Genomic DNA, 22,753 nt, shown 5'->3' on the forward strand with positions numbered 1-22,753 from the left:
TTGGTTCGAGGCGAATGTTGCTGAACCTTAGCGTTCTGTTTGGTTTGACGATTGAGATTTTTCCTGTATGAATTTCACTCTTTGTGCAGAGTGTGTTAAACAAGAATGATTTTCTGACTGGTAGCCAATGCAGTGCTGGTGTAGTGTGTTCTCGCTTAGTGAGTCTGAGTAGTAGTTTAACTGCTGCGTTCTGTATTTGATGTGGTTTTTTTGTTAAGGTAATCTGACATTCCGCGATTGATGCTGCTGGCGTAGTATATTCTTGACATGAAGAGGGAGATGATGGCGAGTGTTTGATGTGGCAAGGTGAATAAAGGTAGTATCCGCTTGAATGTGTGTTGATGGAATAAGCACTTATTTACTACTGCGTTTACTTGCGGTTCGAGAGTTAATCGTCTGCTAATATTCCTAGGTTCTTAACCACTTTGGAAGGTTACAGCCGATTTCCCATTTTGGTGGGCCATGGAATGTGGTGTTGGTTTGACGGGTCGTTGGGCGTGATCATGATTTTAATCAAATCTTTTAGAGTGTGGAAAGAGATCTCTGTAGCACTCAACAGTTGTACAGTTATCGTCCCACAGATGAGCAGTACCATTTTCCGTAGTACCTACATTTGTAAGGCATTACACAACATGACTTACTCTTGTTATAACATTCAGATTGTAGGAAAGGTAACAAAGCCTGGCATGGTTAAAGAGTGGAGGATATCGCAATAGCATTTTTCATTTTAAAATACAAGTCAATCACTTGTTTGAATTTGGTGTTTGCATCACTTTACGCTGGAGCATATTGTTGAATCTGTGTTCATTATTTTCAGCTAAAGTACCAGACAGACCTATTCAAGTGGTGTATGTTCCATCACATCTGTTCCACATGCTGTTTGAGCTTTTCAAGGTAGGTGAAAACTTTGTTTTGCGATTTTCCGTGGAATTTTCTTCTTTCAATAGATTTTCTTCTTTGTAAATTTGTGCTCATCAACAAAATGTGTCCCAAGACATTTGAACACCCTTGAATATGTACAAAAGTAATTTTGTTTGAGAACTGCTGCCCAGCAAACTAAATATTCTAGCAAGAGCATCTGAATTAAATCTAAAATGTATGATTTCCCAATGAAGTCACATTGTATACAAACAAGAATTGTATTGATTAAATGCTGACGTTTTACATACTGGGACGCAGACAATGGAAATGATCAAAGCTTGCTCATCTGTTGCTGCAGATCACATGGCAAGTATACATGGGCAAAGGGTATTTTGATGGATGCAAAACGAGCATTGGCAAAGGCAACAGTGTGGGTTGTTTTATAGGCATAAGGTAGGCATTTGGAAAGCACTTTGTGACGAAGCTCCTGTACTGACTCTGGGGACATCTAGTGGGGTCAACATGAGAGCCAGGAGCATTCATGAGTTAGTTAGTAAGAGATGGTTCCGGGGGTTGAATGGGGAGGATCCCCTGGCGCCCCTTACTTAGTCTCTTTCATGGGGCAGAGAACAATTAAATGGAGCATACCTCCCTATAATCACAGCAGGGTCTCCTCAAATAAACCTAGACATTACTCTAGTCAAGATACTTCTCCCCACACAGTGACCCTTGCCATCTTTCAAAGACTCTGGTCCTTTGAAGACTCTTTCTCAGAAGGCGGTCCTGCCCATTTAAGGGAGAAAGTGCTTGACTTTCAGAATCACAGAGAATCTGTACAAAGCCCTCATAATTCCCAAAGAAGTGCCTTTCATTTAGTTCAGAGGCTAAGAGAAATCTAAACGCTGCCCTTTAAGAGGTCCAGTTTGTGCAATTTGAAAAGTAAAACTAGAGACTAGCTGTAATAACTGTCCCCTGTATCCTTAATCACAGGCCATTCATATATCCAGGAAGCTGATGCAGAGTGGTCACTCTCCCTTTAAGTGAGCGCTATTCAAACTGTGGGGCCACAGCGTCATGTCCAGGGGGTCACGCAACCACAGTCTGAAAAAAAATATATATTTTTTTTGAGAGTCTAGATTGTAGACTAAAAAAACAACCACAGTAATTGGGGCATATATAAGGCCGATCAGGGGACGGGGGAGCGGTAGATTGGCAATGTGATCCCACATCAAAAACCTGTCGCCGTGATAATGTATTTTAGCAACTGGGTAGAGTTACATCAGTGTCTCCTCTTAGTATCTTCCTGGGCTACACCTGGAAGACTATGTGCCTGATGAGAGCACAACGTGATTACGTTCTTTCAAGTGTTTCCCCAGATCTGACAAAAGAAACAGTGATACTCCACAGAGACACAGTGTAACTGATAAGCAGGGGAAACTCTAAAGTTCATGCACCTGGTGGTGGCCCGGTTTCACCAGGCAAGAGATTAGCATCTTTTCTCTTGAACATGCATGATTCTCTCTACCAGTGCGCCAGTCTTTTTTTCTCTGTTCCTCATTTGAACAGGGACCCAGAGATTGGGGGAATGGTGTTTCACCGGAAACCTCCACTCCACTCCAGCGGTACGACCATGTTCCACCAGAGCCAAATACTGGCCTTGACAGTCAGTGGCCTACTCGATCCCCATGCGCTTGGCCCACCTACTTGCCCAGGGCCGATAGTGCACGCTAAAATAAAGCATTGTAACCCATTATTTCAAAAACGTTCACAGGGCGAGACAAGAACCCTCTCTCCCTGAATGGTTGGGGCTCCCTCGCTACGCTAGGTCGCTATGGCAAATTCACCAGCCGCTACTGCCTGTGGGACTGTGGGGGGAGCCCAGGGACTTTGGTGGGAGCAAGATTGGGGGCGGGGGCATGGGATACTGGTGGGAGCAGGATGTGGAGAGCCCAGGCACTGGGCTAGGTGTGTGATGAGGGGTCCAGAGACTGATGGGAGCAGGTGGGGGAGCCCAGGGACTATACTGGGAGCAGGGTGTGGTGCTGGCGACCAATAATTCATAGCCATTTGGACTTGCTGTTCATTTGGCATTTTTGTGGGGACTCGGCCTGCCCAAATTATGCTCAGTGGGGCCCAAACCAAAAATGTTTGAAGACCACTGCTTTAACAGAAAAAAATCATAGGAGTCAAACGGAACATGTAGCATATGCATCCTTGATTTCCAAAACGGTGGCCCAGTCCCCATAGGACATATGAAGCACTTTGCAAATTGCTGCCTTATTCGTGGCACAGTTGTATGCCTAAATAAAGGATGCTCTGAATTCCCTTACACAGGTTTCTGTGCGAATCTATGCTGACACCCAAAGCAATTTGCACTTTTAAGCGGGCCTTGAACTGAGACTCGCTGAATCAAGTAATGGCACACTTTGTTGCCTGCTTGCCTGATCGCCTGTCATTGGAGAAAGAAAATGTTATGTCAAAGAGATCCTTTCCCAGATCTCACAGTGAGCCCATTCTTCAGAGTTCACAGAGACATAGAGGTATGGGCACAGGGACAGAAGAAAAGTTATGCATTGCTGATGCGCCTCTTAAAGGCTTGGTCTTCCCTCAGGTAATATGATTAAACCCAGGTGAATTAACAATCAATAACCAATCACAACCCCTTTACCATTTACTGTAAAAAAAAGTGCAGGCCCCCACAAAAAGCCCAGTCAAGAAGGTGGGTTTACAACACTAAAAAAGCCCAGAGCATAAGGTAGGCAGTGTTGGTCGGTATTTGTCAGGAGAAATGATTGAGAGATACACGTCGTGGATTGGCTATTCCCACTGTACACATTTCCTCCAGTCCCCGTCATTCCTCAAGTGTTAAGGAGGTTACGGAGGTTCGGATCCCACATGATCCTCATTGATCCGGATTGAGCTAGGAGAGCGTCGTACCCAGACCTTCTAGAAATGTCCATCTGCCCTCGACGCCATCTTCCCTATCGAGAGGATCTGCTCTCGCGCAGGGAGTTAGGGGGGTCAGGGTTCTCCATTCAGAGGTCAAGACTTTCAACCTTCACGCTTGGAATCTGAAAGGTTGATGTATAAGGATTGGGACCTCCCGGATGACGTGATGGAGGTGTTGCTTTCGGCAGGCGGCCGGCAACCAAATCCCTGTACCGTTGCCGTTGGCGTAAGGTTTGTGACTGGTGCAGAGGACAAAATGTTGATCCTTTTCAGTATTCCATTGCCGTGGTTCTGTCTTTCTTGCTTTCTTTGGCCCACAGTGGCCTTCAAGTGGGTACCATTAAGGGTTACCTGGCGGCGTTGTCTGTCTTCAAGCGCTCGTGTGAAGAATGTTCTTACTTTAAGATTCCTTTGATTTAGCAATTTCTTAAAGGGCTCACTAATGTGTTCCCGCCGTCCCCATTCCAGGTGCTGGTTTGGGATCAGAATTTGGTCTTGAAATTCCTGATGGGTGACTGTTGTATTTCAAGACGGTGTTCTTGGTTGCGGGTACTTCCGCTCGCAGAGTGAGTGAATTACAGGCACTTTCATCTAAGCAACCCTTTACTGTTTTCCACAAGGATAGGGTTGTTCTGAGGGCACGTCCTTCCTTTTATACCTAAGGTAGTGTCTGAATTCAATTTAAGCCAGAAAGTGGTTCTTCTCTCTTTCTATCCTCCTCCTCATCCTGGTAAGAAAGAGGAGCGACTCCATAGGTTGGACCCTAGGAGAGCTCTGAGCTTTTATATTTGTAGGATGTCCAGGGTCCGAATGGACGATCAACTCTTTGTGGGATATGCTGGACACCGATTGGACCAGGCTATTGCCAAAGAGACCTTGTCCTGGTTGATTATCCTCACCATTACTGAATGTTACCGATTGGCGGGTAAGGACCCTCCTGAAGGGTTGCAAGCTCATCCATTAGGGGAGTGGCTACTTCCACAGCCCTACAGTGGGGAGTTCCTATTAGGAATATTTGTGATGCAGCCACACGGGCTTCTATCCACACCTTTGTTAAACATTACTCCCTGGATACGGTGCATGGTCAAGATATGGTCTTTGGTAAGGCGGTTCTTTATTCTGCTATCTGATTGGGTACTCTAAATACTGCTACGCCCCGTCCCCTCTCCTCCATACTTATGGGACATTCCTCCGTCCTGTGGTACGGGACCGGAGCACTTTGTAAAAAGCATCACATTTTTCAAAGATATGTCCTTCCTCTCTTTTTACGTGGAGTGCCGCATGCGGCTGTAACCCCGCCCTCCTTAGCCCAGCGCATCGCCCATCAGTCCTTTTCTCCACACTATCGGGACTGGACGCACTTCCATTTTTGGGGGATTTTTTTCCTTCCAGTGTCCTCTCTCCTGCTCCGGCTTACCGGTCGCTTTGTAGTCCGTCTATGCCGTTTTAGTTAGATTTTCCCAATTGGTCTTCCTGCGATCGACGCCTCGTTAGGGTGGATCCCATCCTCTTTGTTTAGAGTGTTTGGGTCCGGACCACCGTTGGCACTCGTGCTTTTACTGCGATTCCCTTTCGGTCCGGGCGCTTCAACGTCGTCTGGAGCGGTGGCAGGAGGTGTTTCAGCACACTCCTCCTCCACATTTTCAAAGCTTCATCGACGAGAAGAAGAGACGCCTGGTAAATTCTTTAGCTTTTAGAGCACCCCGGCCGGGGGACTCCTTCCTGTTGTATTCCCGGTCCGGGAGGAGCTTCAAAAGCTCTGTTACCGGGGTTTGCCCTGAGGTGCCTTCTAGGCCTAAAAAGTATACCACAGTTTTCTCCGAGGGCCTCCGTAAGGGGCCTATTGACACCGGATTACAATCCTAGGCCACTCCTGTGGGGGCTGTTTCTGGGCCCAGTTCTACTGAGACGGTGGGTACCGGAGCTTGCTTCGAGGTCTCCTTGTCTGGATCTTCCCATACAGACACCGGGGTACGCCCTGAGGCCTCTGTGGAGACTTTCTGTACCGAACTAAGGTTCGAGGCCCCTCGTGAGGGGGATGTTACCGGTTCAGGTCCAAGGTTCCTCGGGTTTGAGGCCAAGGTGACCGACAGTTCCGAGAGGCCTGTAAAGGTCTTGTCGGTGAGCTATACTGCTCATCGTTCCTGCTCGGGCGTTGACACCGGTTCTGTTGAGGGGGGCACAGAGTGAGGTCTCTGATCGGAATTCCTCTGTTACCGGCGTGGCCGAGGTCCCTCTGTTAGAGGCTGATTTGGTTGATAGCATGTCTCAGAAACATCCTAGGACACACAGTACCGGCTCTGCAGAGGTTCCTTGTGTCAAGGCTAAAATGAAGACCCCTGACCCGCCTGTGGAGACCCCTGCCTCACTCCCACATGTGTCGCAGTTCTCTTCAGGTGCTGACAAAATGGCGGCCGTTCCCACCAAGACTACTGCGGCCATTTTGGATTCCTCCCTTACACCTACACCATCAGCATTAGGTGCTGGGAGCGGTTTTTCAGGTGAACATCGTTTTCCTTGTGCACATCCTTTTCGTCCAGTATATGACAGGAATGCTTGGATGCCTTTACTGTGCACTGTGTCGCTCCCTGCGGCATCTGCGCCCTTGATCTACGTTGATTTGAGTGGAGAAGGGCCTTCTTGGCAGCCCTCTCCCTTACGCCCCTGGAGCTACTCTGCTCATGAGAGGCCCCTTCCTGCCATGCCTAAACCATCGGCGGAGGACGTTTTTTCCAGAAAATTTCAAAGGCTTATGCACTCCGACCCCATGAAGGAGTATTTCCGAGGTTTGTTTAGGGAAATATGCCCTCCAGTGGCTCCTGCACCGTCGGTTCCAGTCGCGGCACCGATGGTTCCGGCAGTTCCACCTGTACTGGCCTGCCCGCCTCCAGCACTCCCTCCCTTGTCTCCAGTGGACAAATCTTCAGCAGGGCCAGATGCGACGCAGCTTGACCGGGATGTGTCGGATGACACACAAGGGGGTCAGGACAGCGAGGACCAGCCCCGCTCTGCTAGAGCCTTCCACGACTGCGTGCTGGACATGTGTCTTCTGGATGTTCCAGTACCCGAGGCACCCACTCCCCAGGAAGGGGTGCTTTCTGGGGCGTTCACCTTGTCTGCTCTGGTTTGTACCGGCTTGTTCTTCCAGAAGGATGTTTTGGCCGAGGTCCGAAAGGTCTGGGATAAACCACACTCTGGACTAATTGTTAGCAAAAAGATTGACGCTCATTATAGGCTTCATTCTTCGAAGAGGTAGCTTTAGCGTCTTGTGTGCCCCCTTCCTACACAGTGGTCGTGGCTGCCACGTTACAATCCAGACTGGCTTCAGCGTCATCTACAATGGCAGCACAGGTTCTGGCCAAAGAGGACAAGATTCTTGACTCTTTGGGGAGGAAGATCTTTGCTAATTCAGCCCTGCAGTTGCGTCAAGCGAACACAGAGCTTGTGTTAGCAGGGGCAAATATGAAAATGTGGAAAGGTCTGTCGGGATTTGAGGAATTCATTCCCGTGGATAAACTAGATGATTTTAAAGCAGGTTTGTCAGATGGCTGGGTCCTGGCGCAGGATATGCTTGAGGCTGCAGCACATCATGTCGACACCTTGGCTCGGGGCCTCATGCTTGGCGTGGACCCCTCTCGTCAGGCTTGGCTTCATGCCACAAAGTTTTCCAAAGAACTGCAGGATAAAGTTCTGGACCTGTCTTTTGACGGCAAAGAGCTTTTTCATTCATCGACAGACGTTGAACTGACCAAAACTAAGGTCAGCACTCAGACTGCCAAGTCCCTTTCCGTCTTGGTGAAACCGCCTTTCAGGACGCAGAGGGCGCCTTCGCAGTTTCGGCCTTCATCTGGTTTTTGGTGGTTTCTAGATCGGAAGACGCGTAGAGTCGATACTCCAACAGGAAACACCCGTCGGCGTCAGCAACAGGGCTGTTTTTTCTCTCAATCCTCGGCCTTCTCCTCAGGTTCTGATGGTACAGCCACCGAAAAGCAGATAAATTATGTTTTTCTGCGCTCGCACGAGATGCCGGTGGGAGGGCACATTGCGTCTCACTGGGAGGTGTGGCAGACCATCACGAGGACCGGTGGGTCTTGTCAGTTGCTAAGGCGGGCTTCCGCTTGCCCCTTCCCCTAACGCACCCTTCAATCCTCCCTTCCAGCAGTCAGTATCACCCTCCCTCAGAGCCGAGATCCAGAAGCCTGTGGATCTCAGGGCGGTGGAGCCCGTTCCCCTAGGGGAGCGAGGAGAGGGCTTCTGCTGTTTACGGTGCCCAAACCCAACCAGGCTGCCCTGCGCACCATCCTAGACCTTTCCCAGTTCAATCTCTCTCTTCCCCAAGAGAAATTCAAGATGATCACGCCCTGTCAGATAAAGTCCTCTTTGCAGAAGGGCGACTGGCTCAGCGTGGTGGACCTTCAAGATGCTTATATGCATATCCTTATTTGGAGTCCGCATCGGAAATACCTACGGTTTTCCATGGGAGAGGAGCATTTACAGTTTTGTGTGCTCCCGTTTGGCCTCAGGTCGGCACCACGTGTCTTTACGAAGAGGATGTCGGTCATCGCAGCTTATCTTCGGCTACATGATATCCATGTGTATCCGTATTTGGACGATTGGCTGCTGCGCAGTCCTTGTCCTCTGTCAGCCTCGAACAACCTTCTGTCTCTCCTCCAGCTCCTATTCCATCTTGGGCTGTCAGTGAACTGGCGGAAATCCTCCATGACGGTCTCTCAGGACTTGATTTTCCTGGGTTTTCGTTGGAACACAATCGACTGCAGGGTATACCTGACCGGGGACAGAACAGCGGATCTTTTGGCCACGGATCAGGTGTTCATGCGGTCGGAGAGCATGTCAGTCTGGTGGTTCCAGAGACTTTTGGGCCTCATGGCCTCGTGTGTGCTGGCTTTTCCTCTTGCTCGCCTCAAGATGAGGACGCAGCAGATGGCTCTTCGGAGCTTTTGGCGCCAAGCAGTGGATCCAGATTCCAAAATGATCCTGGTTCCATCCTTCATGAGGATAGACCTCTTGTGGTCGTCTTCTCTCAGCAATCTGTCGATGGGTGGGGCTTTTCAAGACCCCTGCCTGCTATTGACGGTCACGACGGACTCCTCCATTCTGGGTTGGGGTGCAACGTTGGATGTTCTTCAGGTTTCCGATCTCTGGTCGTCGCAGGACAAACGGCTTCACGTAAATCACTTGGAGCTCCTGCCGATATTCCTGGTGATGAAAGCATTCAAGCATGTCATTGTCAACAAAGTGGTCCATGGCTGCACGGGCAATGTGGTGTCCATGTTTTATATCAACAAGCAGGGGGTAACAAGTCCCCTCCTCTTGTGGATCTTGCCAATTACATTTGGGAATGGGCTGTTCAGCATGGAATCTGGCTGGTGGTAGTACACATCCCGGGTCAGCTGAATGTTACTGCAGATGCCCTCAGCCGATGAACAATGGTCAGCTACGAGTGGGAACTGAACACAGAGGACCTCTTACCGATCTTCCATTGTTGGGGCACTCCAGAAGTGGACCTCTTCGCAACATCGACAAACGGGAAACTTCCCCTGTATGCTTCCAGAAATGGGCTGGGACCCTCTTCTCTGGGAGATGTTCTCCAGATTTCCTGGCAAAACATGAGGGCCTATGCTTTTCTGCCTCTGCCTCTGATTCATCGGGCGCATTGCAAGCTGAGAGGCTGTCAAACTCATAAAGGAATAGGGGACTCGACCCCCTCTCCCGAACCACAGAAGCCGAATAGATCGACCCTCCCACCGTGGTTGCCACAGGCACCGGAAATTAATATCACAGGAAACCACGTGACAGCCAATGGGGGGAAGACAGAGTTAGGGAAAGGGGATGGAGTGACAAAGGAAAGGAAGGGAAAACATAAACAAGCAAGTACATAACAATATACTCAATACTCCTATACGTGTACCTGTAAATCCTGAACACCTAGCCTAACGTCCTAGACATGCAATGAACTTGCTACATACCGACAGTACTGTACCTTATTAATGGCCATGTAAGACACCACTTTGCACACCACAAAACATAAGGTTAGCACTTTAAACATAACATAAGACTGAAACAACCTGGGACACATAACTCTTGAAACACAGAGGTTTGCATACAAGCAAAATGGCACAAACAAAGGGATGTCCCTTTCATGAAGATACAACGACTCATGGCCCAATGGGCACAATGAAGCAACAAACAAGGGTCTGCAACAATTAGACAAAACACATACCCGTTTTGCTGTGTGGACCCTAAAGAATGAGGATATCCTCCTATAATCCCAGCGCACTGTTTGTCAGTTCTGAGACTCATGGCATGTTTCCTCACACTCCGTGGGTCTCCTTACATATAGCGTGTTGCATCACATACTCTCAGCATGGTTCGTATCATAAATAAACAAGCAGAATAAATCATGATGTAACACCAAAACATGAGCAATGCAGTAGTAAACATAACTGATGGTCCGGATGCCTCACTAGGACATCCGGACCCTGATGTTCGATGGCCAACAATCTGAAGGAAGCCGTTTCACCGCCGTGACCCCGCGACTGTTTCTTCTCCTGCTTAGAAAGGCTGCAAATCACCATCGCGGCCCGGGGTGAAGCTCCAAAAGTCCTTCGGCGTCCAAACGCTCCTGCATGCCCTCGCGTCCTCAGCTGCCGGCGAGTTTTAAACAGTATTACTAATGACCAGCTGGCGTGCCGTGCGAACTGGAAACTACCCTCATCCCAAAGCCTACCGGGAAATATAGTTTATCTCCTCTTGGGACATAAGAAGCGCCGTCCTCTACCCCAAACCAAATTCCTGACAGAGGCACAGTGAATTGTTCTCTTCTGTTCATAGCACTGGGGTCGCCGGCCAGGTTTTGGTTTTCAGAGCTTCAGCATCTATCAGTGTGTGCACCCATCAGGCTTCCAATGGTTCCCAACCTGCTTCACCAGAGCGATTGGCAGTTGTGGCACCCCTCCCCACAATCATACAACTTGGCGGCATGGTGCCTGAGTTCAGATCCCTAGAGCACCTCAATTTGGCCACAGATAACATGCACATTATTCAGGCGGCCAGAAAGCCCTCGACCAGATCTCAGTATAAAAGTATTGAATGTATTCCTTACGGCATTGTGCCATAAGCCTTTTGAGCCCATGGCTACGGTAGACCTCAAGTACCTTTCGTGGAAAGTGTCGTCCTTGGTTGCTGTGACTTCAGCAAGGCGTGTGAGTGAGCTCCAGGCCTTGTCGGTGGAGCATCCCTTTCTGGTTTTTCATAAGGATAAGGTTGTCTTGAGGGCGAATCCTTCCTTCCTTCAAAAAGTGGTCTCTGATTTTCATCTGAATCAGTCAGTCTCCTTAGCTGTCTTCTTGCCAAACCCAGCCTGAGAGGCTGAGAGGGTTTTGCATTGCCTAGACGTTAGAAGAGCTCTTAAGTTCTATCAGGACAGAACATCTGAGTTTAGGAACTCTTCTCAGCTTTTGGTGACTTTTGGTAATCTGTAAGGTAAGCCGCCTCAAAAGTGACCATCTCCAGATAGATTGCTGCCTGTATTGCGGAGGCTTACGCTGTTGATGGCCTTCAACCTCCAAAAGGGATTCGTGCTCATCTTGTACAGGGCAAGGCGGCTGCTGTTGCCTTCCAAAAGTATGTCCCCTGGGAGACCATCGTGAAAGCGGCTACGTGGGCCTCCCCATCCGCTTTTTGTAGGCATTAATGTCTAGACCGGAGCTCCAGAGCTGATGCTCAGTTCGGTCAAGCTGTGCTAAAAAACCTGTTTCAACAAGGAGTTTCCATCCACCCGTGATTTCTGTGAGGAGTGCTTGGGAATCTCCCATAAGTATGGAGGAAAGGGGACGGGAAGTAGGAGTATAATAAGGTTACTCACCTTAGTGACTACTTTGCTCCCAGTCCATAGTCCCCTTTCCTCCATATGCCCAGCGCAGTCCCCTCTAATAAGGTTCCTCTGCTATTGCTTAAAGGTCTCAGACCTGGCAATAGAAAAGGACTGAAGGGCGATGCGCTGGGCGGAGCTAAGGAGGGCGGGGTTACGGCCGCATGCGGTACCCGGCGTAAAAAGAGAGGAAGGACACATTTTTTAATAATGTGATGCTTTTTACAAAAAGTGCTCCGTTCCCGTCCCACAGGACGGAGGAATGTCCCATAAGTATGGAGGAAAGGGGCTATGGACTAGGAGTAAGGTAGTCACTACGGTGAGTAACCTTATTATTCTTTTCCCTCCTCCATTTTCTGGTACTGCTTTGGGAGTCTGTCAAAGATGTGGAATACGTTTGAGGACACAGTCCATTCGAAGAACATGTTACTTACCAACTGGTAACGTTCTTTCGATTGGATGTTCCTCCAGCGTATTCCACATCGCCCTCCCAGTCTGCCCCTCTGGAGAATTTCCTATGCGATTGCAGCTTACGTTTCCGCAAGGCTATGTGCAGTCAAGCAGGCATTGGATATGTTCATGTCCCACGTTATGGAGGAAAAAACATAAACTGAGGCTACGTGCGCCGTGCGTCCTATTTATAACATCCAGTGACGTCACCCTCGACAGAGGCGTTCGATGGACATCCACCCGACACCATTGACGCAGGGCGCCCTCTGCCGAAAAAGTTTCCGAAGTACACAGCTGTGAACATTACATGTCAAAGATGTGGAATACGCCAAAGATGTGGAATACGTTGGAGGTACATCCAAGCGAAAAAAAGGTTACCAGTTGGTAAGTAACTTGTTCTTCTCCATGGCCACTGAGGATTTACATTGGGACAGCCACACGATCTCCGAACTCACAAGTTCTTTAGTTTCCATGTCCTGAAAGTGGTATGTGCAGTACTTTGCTGAACATCCGGGGCTGTCACACTGTCCGTTGCCAGCTAGCCTGAACCGTTTGCCAGAGAATGTCCTTTCAATTGACAATTGTTAAATTTTCCAGGCTTGACTAATAGCGGGGAATAAGAATTCTCTTTAATATGTGTAGTACTGCGTTTTAGCAAGGAACTGAAGTCCCACAAATTGACAGAAACTGGACACCTTACTAAAAGTTGAGCCACTGAAAGTAAAGCTGCTGAACACAGTAGATTTCCAGCTGGTACTTTACACAGCATCGGTTGAGCAGACCATGAAAATGTATCATGGAGGTGGGCACAGGTGGCTTGGATTTTCAGGTTAGTATCTTGTAATACACGAGTCACATTCACCAATGGCTCCCCGCATATTTTCCCCCCTCTGGATGGACACTTTACAGCATCGGTTTAATTTCTACCAGGCACCAGTCGAATACAATGTATTTGTGCTCATTTATTAGCCAATCGTCCTGCATGAATGTGGTTTGTGACTCAACTGTGTTGGACAAATCGGCCAAACTAGACAAACTGTAGTCGAGATCTTTGGCAAGTTCCTCAGTCAATTGCGTAGAAGCTTCAGTCACTGTTAGTTAGCTTGTGTTGTTTGCACACGAATTGGAGAAACTATCAACGTCAATTTGTTTATTGGGTGGACCTTTTTTTGCAGTTGTAGATTGTGTCAAGTGGTCTGCGAGGAATTCCAAAGCATCTTTATTATATTCAGTTTCATCCTGTGAGTTCTCACATTGTAGCAATGGTCCAAGAACACTTTGCTGGCTTCGCCGGTCACATTGCATTCAGTTTCAGGCCATTTGGCATAAGCATCACATGTCTGCTTATTGAATGGACCACGCTGTGCCTCAAATAGTAGTTGCTCCATGGTGAAATCTGTTTAGCAAGCGACATCTTTGGTTTCATTTGTTGTCTGTGTCTTTATACTTCCTTTTCTTTCTGGGGCTCTAGGAGATGGGTTGTAAAAACATGTTCAATGTAAATCACACATATAGTAGATAGCACTTTAAATAAAAAACATGTTATGAAGAAAACACCAGCCAAAAACACTTCTAGAAAACTAAATTGTTTGTTAATTACCCTTTTTTTCTCAATTTTCTGTGAAACCGTGGTGTTCTCTGTAACAACCGCACCAGCAAGCTGGTCCGCCACCTCTGATCCATGTGCCTCCTCTTTTAATTCCACACTTTGTATACATCCCTTGAATTGAATATTATTATTTTTTTTAAAGTCAAACGTATTGGAAATTAATCTTTTATCGCTTATACACATACCCTCGCAAACAGTGTATGTCATTTAGTCCAAATATACATTTTGAATTTCACCTGATTGATGGCAAGTGTACTCAATCAGAGATCACCATGCCAAACATACTGATTGTAATGTTGCCCTCAAACATTTTGCAATGTATTCTGCATTAGGGAGGAAGTGTAACATTTGGACTGAAATCATAAAAGTTTGAAACACTGCACGTTTATATGAATGTCACTGTCTTAATAGTATACTATGTAGGATTGACTTTCTTTCGTTCAGGGGAACTGTCAGTATGCGTACCTCATACTCTGCACCAGCTCCAAAGGATGATGTATTGTAGTTGAAGTACCAGCATCCCCTAGTAACACAGTACTTGTTTTTAGTATGGATGAAAACAGCGAAATGGAACGCAGACAATGGTACATATAAAGAGAAACCCATAAATGACACATAGTGTAAACAGCCAACCGGATACATAAACAATTTCATATTATTTTAAATTACAAGGATAATACATTCTCTTAATTGAAAAGTGAAATGAAATTACCAGATAGGCGCTTAAAGTTGTTGCTGACTCGAGAAAAGAAATGGATGCAGAATCTTGCTCCTTCATTTTCAGTGCATTGTCGCACGAAGTGGTAAAAGGGAAAATTAGATTTGCATTAGATATGTGGGAAGATCCAACTGTCGATAATATGAATTTCTGCAGGTCTGTAGGGCTCACCATTGGTATACTGGATGGTGGTTTCGTCACTTGCGCAGGTCTGTGCTTCCGTCAGTATGCTCTCCTAAAAAAAATTGACATTTCAAGCAACTGATTACGAAAAGATTATGCTTCTTTTGAAGGGCACTATTACATTGTTTTCTATGGTGATAATTACTTTCTAGGATGATCCATAAACCAGGGACAGATGTGTAGTAAAATGTGGTATAGTTAAAAAGTAATACAATCTGGTAAATATGCAAACTTCAGTAAGACACATTTGCACCAAAAGCACCAATCCGTTCATATCATACCTGTTCAGTACCCCACCGCCTACAGCTAATTCATCATCCGGGACTCACCTGAGGCAGCGTGTGCATGAAAAGAGCTGGAATTGCATTTGGAAGCAATTAATGAGACGTTGTGAGTCGATGCTTTTTTGTGTACTGCGATTGGTCGTACATATCATCTGTAAAGTGCAGGCTGCAAATGCAGAATCGATTGGCCCTCGAGTCTCCCAAGACAGCCTGGGCTCTGCTTTCAAGCTCGTCCACCGGAAAACCAAAATGTCAAAATGTCGAACCCATTCTCTTATTAAATCAATATTCCTCGGGAATGTATTTATGATTGTGCCCTTACTTTTGACATGGCTCCTATAACGGCAACCGTAAATCATACAAGCAGGCATTCTTGAAAAATCTATAAGATCTGTATAAAAAAAGTACACATAATTACAAAAAAAATCCTACTGAATGCATGAGATTGATGGAATTATATCAAAGTTGTCTATGCAATGTTTGTTTTGGTCAAAGAAGCAAAACCTGTCTATCGTTGTCGAATATACACTGGGATAACTTTAATACAGAATTGATTGATGCGACGCGAATCGTAACGTTTTACTCGTACATTGAATGTACTTTCATGCATCAAAAGGAAACATGCTTATAGACATTGTCTGAGAAAGATGCGATTCTATCACAATTGACACTGATGAAATTTGTTATATATCGAGATCAGAACAGTTTAAACAGTAAACAATGGTAAAGCCATTGAGATGAATGAACATTACACTACTGGGTACATTCGTTCGAAATAGATAGAAATGTTGAGATGAGAAAGAGATGATTATAGTGAAGTTAATAGGTAGCCTGCCCTTACCTTGACTAACAAACAATTAGATTCAGCAAGCAGGGTAGTTAGTAGCAGGAGAGCAGGTAGCACGATCAAGAGTTGACTTCCTGTGCTCACAGATGTTCACAGGTAGCATGATCATAAGTTGACTTCAAGTGCTCACAGATGTTCTCATGATAAATATCAAAGGATTTATAAAGAATTAGAAAAGTGGGTGTGTATGTGAATGAGTAACATGTTTCTGGCGCGGTCTGATTCAGGGGAGCCTGGAGACAGTGGGTCTGGCTAGGCTATGTGAACAATGGCCCCTGCGCGTAAGATACCTCTGAAGTGTACATGGTGTTTGACACCTCAGCCGTGCCCAACATGGCAGCCCCCTCGGAGGGCATGGCCACAGGTGCGAACTGCCATTGATCTTGGAGGGGGTGGGAGGTGCATGGCCATGAGGCATGCAGAAAAGGGCCGGAACACTGCTGAATGGAGACACACTTATGTGGATTGCAGGGGCGCAGTCTGCTTCAGCGGAGCCTGGAGACGCTAGGTCTCGGTAGGCCATGTGTACAATGGCCGCTGTGCGGAAGATACCTTTGAAGTGTACATGGTGTTTGGCACCTTGGCCGTTCCCACCCTGCCAGCACCCTTGGGGGCACACGGCCACAGTTGAGAACTGCAATTGATACTAGAGGGGCCATGGATTATTGCAGAGGGGGTGAGTGTAAAAGGCCACCAACCATTGTTGCATGTCACTCAGAGACAAGTGAGCGTGTCCTTGATTCACTGAAAAATGTAAACAACTATTCATAAAAGGTGATTTGTATTTTATCTTGTTGCTGCTGTTGATGGCACAAATGTAGTACAAATTGTATACTTCGGGTTGCAGCACAGTGTGGAAAAATCCCCTGTACTGACCGCTGTCACTGGGGAATTCGGCTCAAATGGCTCCAACGGCACAGGCGGGTATTACTCATCGAACGCGGTATCCAAGCCTCCCATGAAGCCACCATGTAAACGACCGATTGGCCACCAGCCTGTACCACCTGTGGAAGAGAAACATACAAACTGTATTTACATCAACTTGATAAGTGTACAAACCTTAGTTGAAAATGCAATCTTGTATACTATCGCAAAGTTGCCAGTACAAATATTAATTCATGGATCAATCAACCTGGGCTTTAAAGTGTTGACACATTACAAAAGTGAGCACCCATGCAATCCATAACGTTAGGGGCACACAGAAATATTGTTTCTTGGTTGTACGAGAAAGACACATTAGATGACCAATAGGATTTCCCCAAATAGCGAGAGATGTATTGAATTGCCAGACTACATTCATTTGGCAGTGATAGATCAAAGTTACGACTATATAGGAGACAAACATGAAATGTTAGTGGCCTAAGTGACATCACATCTAGAGTACACATACACGTTACTTGGATTGCGAGGGCGAAATGTTGCACAAAGTTCTTGCATAAGCACCATCATAATCCTCAACACGGACCTTGTGAGGCAGGCTGCCCTGAAGTAATGCAGCTCGGTAACGCATAGCGGTGGTGTGTCTTCTTCCGATATGTAGGCTAAGCATCCAGAGTTTTCGCGGCAGCAGCAGTTCTCCTCTGCGCTTGCCATTACCTTGCACCGATTGCAGGTACACCATGTGGAAACGTCTTCCATGCGACTAGGCTCAGGCTCATGATGCAGTGATTCGCCCTCCCAACTGTCGTCTGATGCCCCATCGTTTCCGCATATTTCTCTTTCAACTAATTCTGCATCGGAATACTCCGGCTCGTACTGGTAGGGCTGTATTGTTGCCATTATACGACAAAATTAAAATCAATAGTAATGCTAGTACTAGTATCTCTTTGCATGGGCTACGAGCAACGAAGATAGCTGTACAGAGCAGAAACGAGTCACAGGATATACAAAAAAACAGTGAAACGATTGAAAAAGCAACTCTGATGTTGTCTGATGAGAAGCGGTCTGTTTATACTTATTGAGGAAAGAGGCGTCCTTCCATTTCCATCGAGACACATCATTAGCTGGTGCACAGAGAACGTTGAAATGAGACGTGCATTTGCATTGTGAAATGGGCCATACACGTTTGTGATGTCCGCTTCAGGGGCGGGGGATATGATTTAGTGCAGCGAGGGCAGTCGAACTTAGGGCGATGCGGCAACGGATAAGATTAGCACAAGATGGCCGCGACCCGCTTGTTCATTTCACATGTGTAAAAGTGAGGAAAACTAAGGTAAAGTGCATCGGTTCAGTTTAGTGAGAGCCAGCATATACAAGTTATACAGAAGGTGGGAGAGAGCTGAACCCTGTGGGATCCTGCAATCGAGAGAAATAGGAGAAGAGTTAAACGGGGGAAGAGAAACAGTCTGGACCCGGTTCGAAAGAAAAGATGACAGCCATTTCAAAAGAATACCAGAGATGCCAGCTTCATAAAGACACTACAAGAGCCTGTGATGATCAACTGTATCAAAGGCTGCAGAGAGGTCCAGGAGAATGACACTGGTCGACTTGTCATTCCCAAGTCAAGAGGTGTAAAGCTGGACGCTCAAGCTTCGTCTACCTTGCAGCTAAACTCTGGAATGACCTCCCACCGACCCAGTGGGCTGAGAAATCCTACTGGATCTGTCGGAAAGCTCTCATAACTCAGCTGTTCGCCTAAACTCGCAACACCACTGACTCACTGCCCCCAGTCGTCAAATAGGATCGACATCTCTCCCTAACTATACCTCTAACATACTTGGTATTGCCTCTCAATTTAATAATTTGTGCTACACCTGTAACAGCACCCATGTTACCCCACTTTTTGCTTGGTAATGTCTTTCATTCATGTAATTTGCTCTACAACTGTAACTGCGCCTAGGCTTCCTTTTCTCAATTTTGGATTGCGCTATATCAGTAACCATCCCTATGCCAGCTTCTTTGGTGCTTGGTAATACCTGTCAATCATGTAATTGTGCTACAACTACATATGCAACTGGGACCTAGGCTACCTTATGCCTTTATGCCCAAAAACCACAATCATATGACTAAGTTTGTTTTCGACATGTAACTGCAACAGCACCTCAGTGCCTCTGAGTTGTATGTGCGCTATACACATTTATTTTTTATTTATTTTTATTTATTGCAACGCCCAAACCCTTAGGTATCACGGGGTAGGTTACATAAGGCAGTCTTAACTGGTTACAAGGAAAGTTACAGCATTACAATATTACAAACATGATTACAATGGAGTGTTGGGGTTCACATATCGGGTATAGCATGGTAGTTGAGCCTCAACAGTCAATGAGGCTGGGGTGGCAGGACGGGTAACCAGGGTGGTGAGGAACTAGGGGGTCAGAGGTAACATTGTTAGAATTGGTTAAAGAGCCAGGTTTTGACCAGACTCTTAAAGCGTTAATGGGAGTGCTAATTTCTGATATGTATTGGAAGGGTATTCCATATTTTAGTCGCAACAACTGGAAAGCTAACACCCGCTGCTCTAGTGTTCTTGAACCTAGGGACGTAAAGGTGGGTGCTGGAACCTGATCTGAGTGATCTAGTAGTCTTTTTTTTGAGAAAGTGTTGTTCAGATATAGTGAGGCTAAATTGGAGATACATTTGTATGTGGTAGTGAGAGTCTTAAATAGAATTCTGGCTTTGATTGGGAGCCAATGTGCCTCTTTCCTAATATTAGAAATATGCTTATTTCTTTTTATACCAAATGCAGCCCTAAGAGCTTTATTTTGTAATAGTTTTATTTTGTCTATGTTGGTCTTTGTGGTTCCTAGGAGAAGGATATTACAATAGTCCAGTTTCGAGAGAATCAGGGCCGAGCTAATGCGAGGCAGTTTTTGGGGGGCGGGGAGAGAAATTTGCAGCTAAGTGCGATACGTTTGGCCATATATGCGTATATGCGGTAGTCGAGGCAAGGCTACTGATAAGTTTACTCATGGTGAGGTTGCAGTCTGTATGGACGGTTAGAGTTTTTACATGTTTGAGAACTGGGATTGGGGTGCCATCGATGGTGATGGTTGCATAGTTTGGCATGGGGGGTTTTCAGTCCCCAGACCAGGCCCATATGAACAAAACTATAGAACTTAGACAAGCTTGCCTAACACATTGGGAGACAGTGGGGAAACTAAGCTACGCAAAATACACTGAGAGGAATCACGCTCTAGGCGATAAACCCGGGAAATTGCTCGCCTGGCTATATAAGCGCAAAATCCCCAGAAAACCCATCTGTCTAATCCGGGGCACAGATGGCCTGAATACCCACACACAAACCGGGATAAACCTAGCATTCAAAGAGTACTGCCAGTCCCTCTACTCTGACCCCTCACCACCCACGGACACTGAAATTGAAGATGTCCTTGACATCATCAAGCTACCACATCTAGGAACACATAGCCGAGACCCTGGACGGCCCCATCACCCCAGATGAGGTAAAGGCCACTATTAGAACGTTACCTTCTGGGAAAACACCAGGGCCAGACAGACTCCCAGGTGAGTTTTATAAGACCTACGAAGATATACTAGCCCCACTATTATCCCAAGTGTACAATGAGGCAGACGAGGAAGGCCGCCTTCCCGATACCATGAGGGAAGCTGTCATCATCCCCTTGTTAAAACCCAACAAAGACAGTTCAGAATGCGGCTCATACAGGCCCTTGTCCATTCTCAATGTGGATAACAAGATACTGGCGGCGCTACTGGCAAGGAGGCTACAGGAAGCCATCCCGCTCCTAGTTCACCATGACCAGACGGGGTATGTGCAGGGCCATTCCATCACAGAAAACATACGTAAACTACACCATGTCATATACAGCATTGACGGCGAGCCCGGAAAATGCGCGGTGGCATCCATAGATGCCTCCAAAGCATTTGATTTGGTCCGATGGAAATGGCTCCATGTCACTCTGGCTAAATGGGGATAGGGCCAGCCTTCTTGAAATGGGTCAAACTCACGTACACAAACCCCACTACCAGAGTACACTACATACTACCTTACATACTGGAGACATTGGAGGGGTTTTTATAGATGCACAGGGATCCAAATCAACCACGATAAGTCTTGCCTCTACCCCCTAGCGGCCCTAAGTGCGACCAAAGAGGAACACCTCCCCACTCTAGCTCTCAAATGGGAACCTACCTCCTTTAAATACCTGGGCATTAGGATTCACTGGGACCCCAAAACTGAACACGCGCTGAACACAGTGAAAGCAAAGGAGGCCCTGGTTAAATCAATAGACTTTTGGAGCAAGCTACCACTCTCAGTGGCCGGTAGAGCAGGGCTTCTCACAATGGTAGCATTACCTCGACTCCTATATTTCTTCACCAACGTCCCGTACAACATCCCACAGCAATTTTTTAAAGATCTAAATAAACTCTGCAGGAAATTTCTATGGCGCGAAGGAAGACACAGTGTTGCCCTAGAAACAACGCAGAGACCGTACGACAAGGGAGGCCTCAAAAACCCTAATTTCGAACTTTACTATTTAGCAGACCAATTGAAGCACGTGATCCAATGGATGGCCGATGACATCTCTATGGACACTCGCCTTCTACAGCCTGCAGACTCCTGGAAGCTACTTAGGGACCTCCTCTGGATCGAACCAGACGCAAAACAACAAGACTCATACTTAATTTGCCTAGGAACTCTGATATGGAGGCGTGCCTGCAAAACTGCCAAATTAGTCGACCCTCACTCCCCGCAGATCCCGATAGCTGCAATCATGACAGCCCGGCAAGAGTGCCAGAAGGCGATTAGAAACATATGGGAACCTCTTGGAGTTGCCACCCTGGGAGATCTAGTAGACGACCAGGGCATCCTTACGTTCATTGAGCTACAGGAGACCACAGGGATACCAACAGGTCAATTACTCCTACACAGCGCTGTTGTAAAAAGACTCACAAAACGATGGCCGGAAACAGAGACCCTTGACACCGGACATGAGGTCATTGAGAACTTGTTGAGCGCTGCAGAGGGAGGGCATGAAACCTCAACGCTCTATGAAACACTGCTCAACTGCGCCACACAGCAGGACCTCAAGAGCAAAGAAAAATGGGAGCTAGAACTCGGCATGCAGTTCGAAGACAAAGAGTGGGAGGTTATAACACACTACCATAAAAAGTATCTAGAAATGCTCGATTACAGCTCATACAATTTTACATCATCAACAGGGAATACCTCACTCCAGACATCATCTCTAAATTCAGCAGAACAGGTGCTGCGATGTGCCCCAAATGCCAGGAACCCTGCGCTGGAATGACCCATATGTTTTGAGGATGCCCGGCAATACAAGCCTTCTGGACACAAATCAATACTAGCGTGTCCGAGCCAGACATCACATGGGATGTGCAGTCACCTAAAGCCTGCATCCTGGGCTCAGACCCTAAAGGCAAAAAGAACAAGCCTCTAAATAGACTTAAGGACCTCATGTACATTCTGGCAAAAAGACGAATCGCCATGGCCTAGAAATGCCCCAGGCCCCCTAGTGCTGCAATGTGGTGGGAGGACCTCCGCAGATGGTCAACAGCCGAAATAGGGGCTTGGGAGCTGGCACAACGACAACAAAAGCTAGACACTCTGATGATCTATTACAATGGGTGGCCCTCACAGTGACCCTGTTCTGCACAAAGGAGGACAGCTCCTCCAATGAGGACTTGGGCAGCCCACGTTAGCCCTTGGCGCACATAGACTGCAGTATAAACTATATGGTCTTGGACTGGTTGGGAGGGCGGGATAGGGGGAGTTAATTGTGATTATGTAATTGCTTTGGAAACGATATTAAGTTTGTACTGTTATTGGAAAATTAAAAATAAATTGAAAAAAAGAGGTTGCCTAAGATGATGAATTTGGTATTTGGCTTCAGTAAGGGGGTGAAGATTAAGGGGATGTCGGTTTAGGGGTGGTTAACCTTGTTTGGAGATCTGTAGATCATGAGGAAGTTTGTTGTAGTTTTAGGGTCAGTTGTGAGTTTAAGGAGTAACAATTCGTACCCGG

At 46.8% G+C, this 22,753-nt stretch overlaps 1 protein-coding gene across 4 annotated transcripts in view; it reads left to right on the plus strand.

The window, feature by feature from the left end:
- The window catches only part of PDK3 (pyruvate dehydrogenase kinase 3), a 1,369,253-nt gene that overhangs the window by 931,110 nt on the left and 415,390 nt on the right, over positions 1-22,753 (plus strand). For all 4 annotated transcript variants that reach the window (XM_069637291.1, XM_069637294.1, XM_069637292.1 and 1 more), the window contains exon 7: positions 818-894. In XM_069637291.1, coding sequence (XP_069493392.1) covers positions 818-894 — 77 coding nt within the window. The remainder of the gene's footprint in view (positions 1-817; positions 895-22,753) is intronic.

The sequence above is a fragment of the Ambystoma mexicanum genome, chromosome 7p, assembly GCF_040938575.1.
Source record: "Ambystoma mexicanum isolate Mex_15411 chromosome 7p, UKY_AmexF1_1, whole genome shotgun sequence".
Taxonomy (NCBI): Eukaryota; Metazoa; Chordata; class Amphibia; order Caudata; family Ambystomatidae; genus Ambystoma; species Ambystoma mexicanum.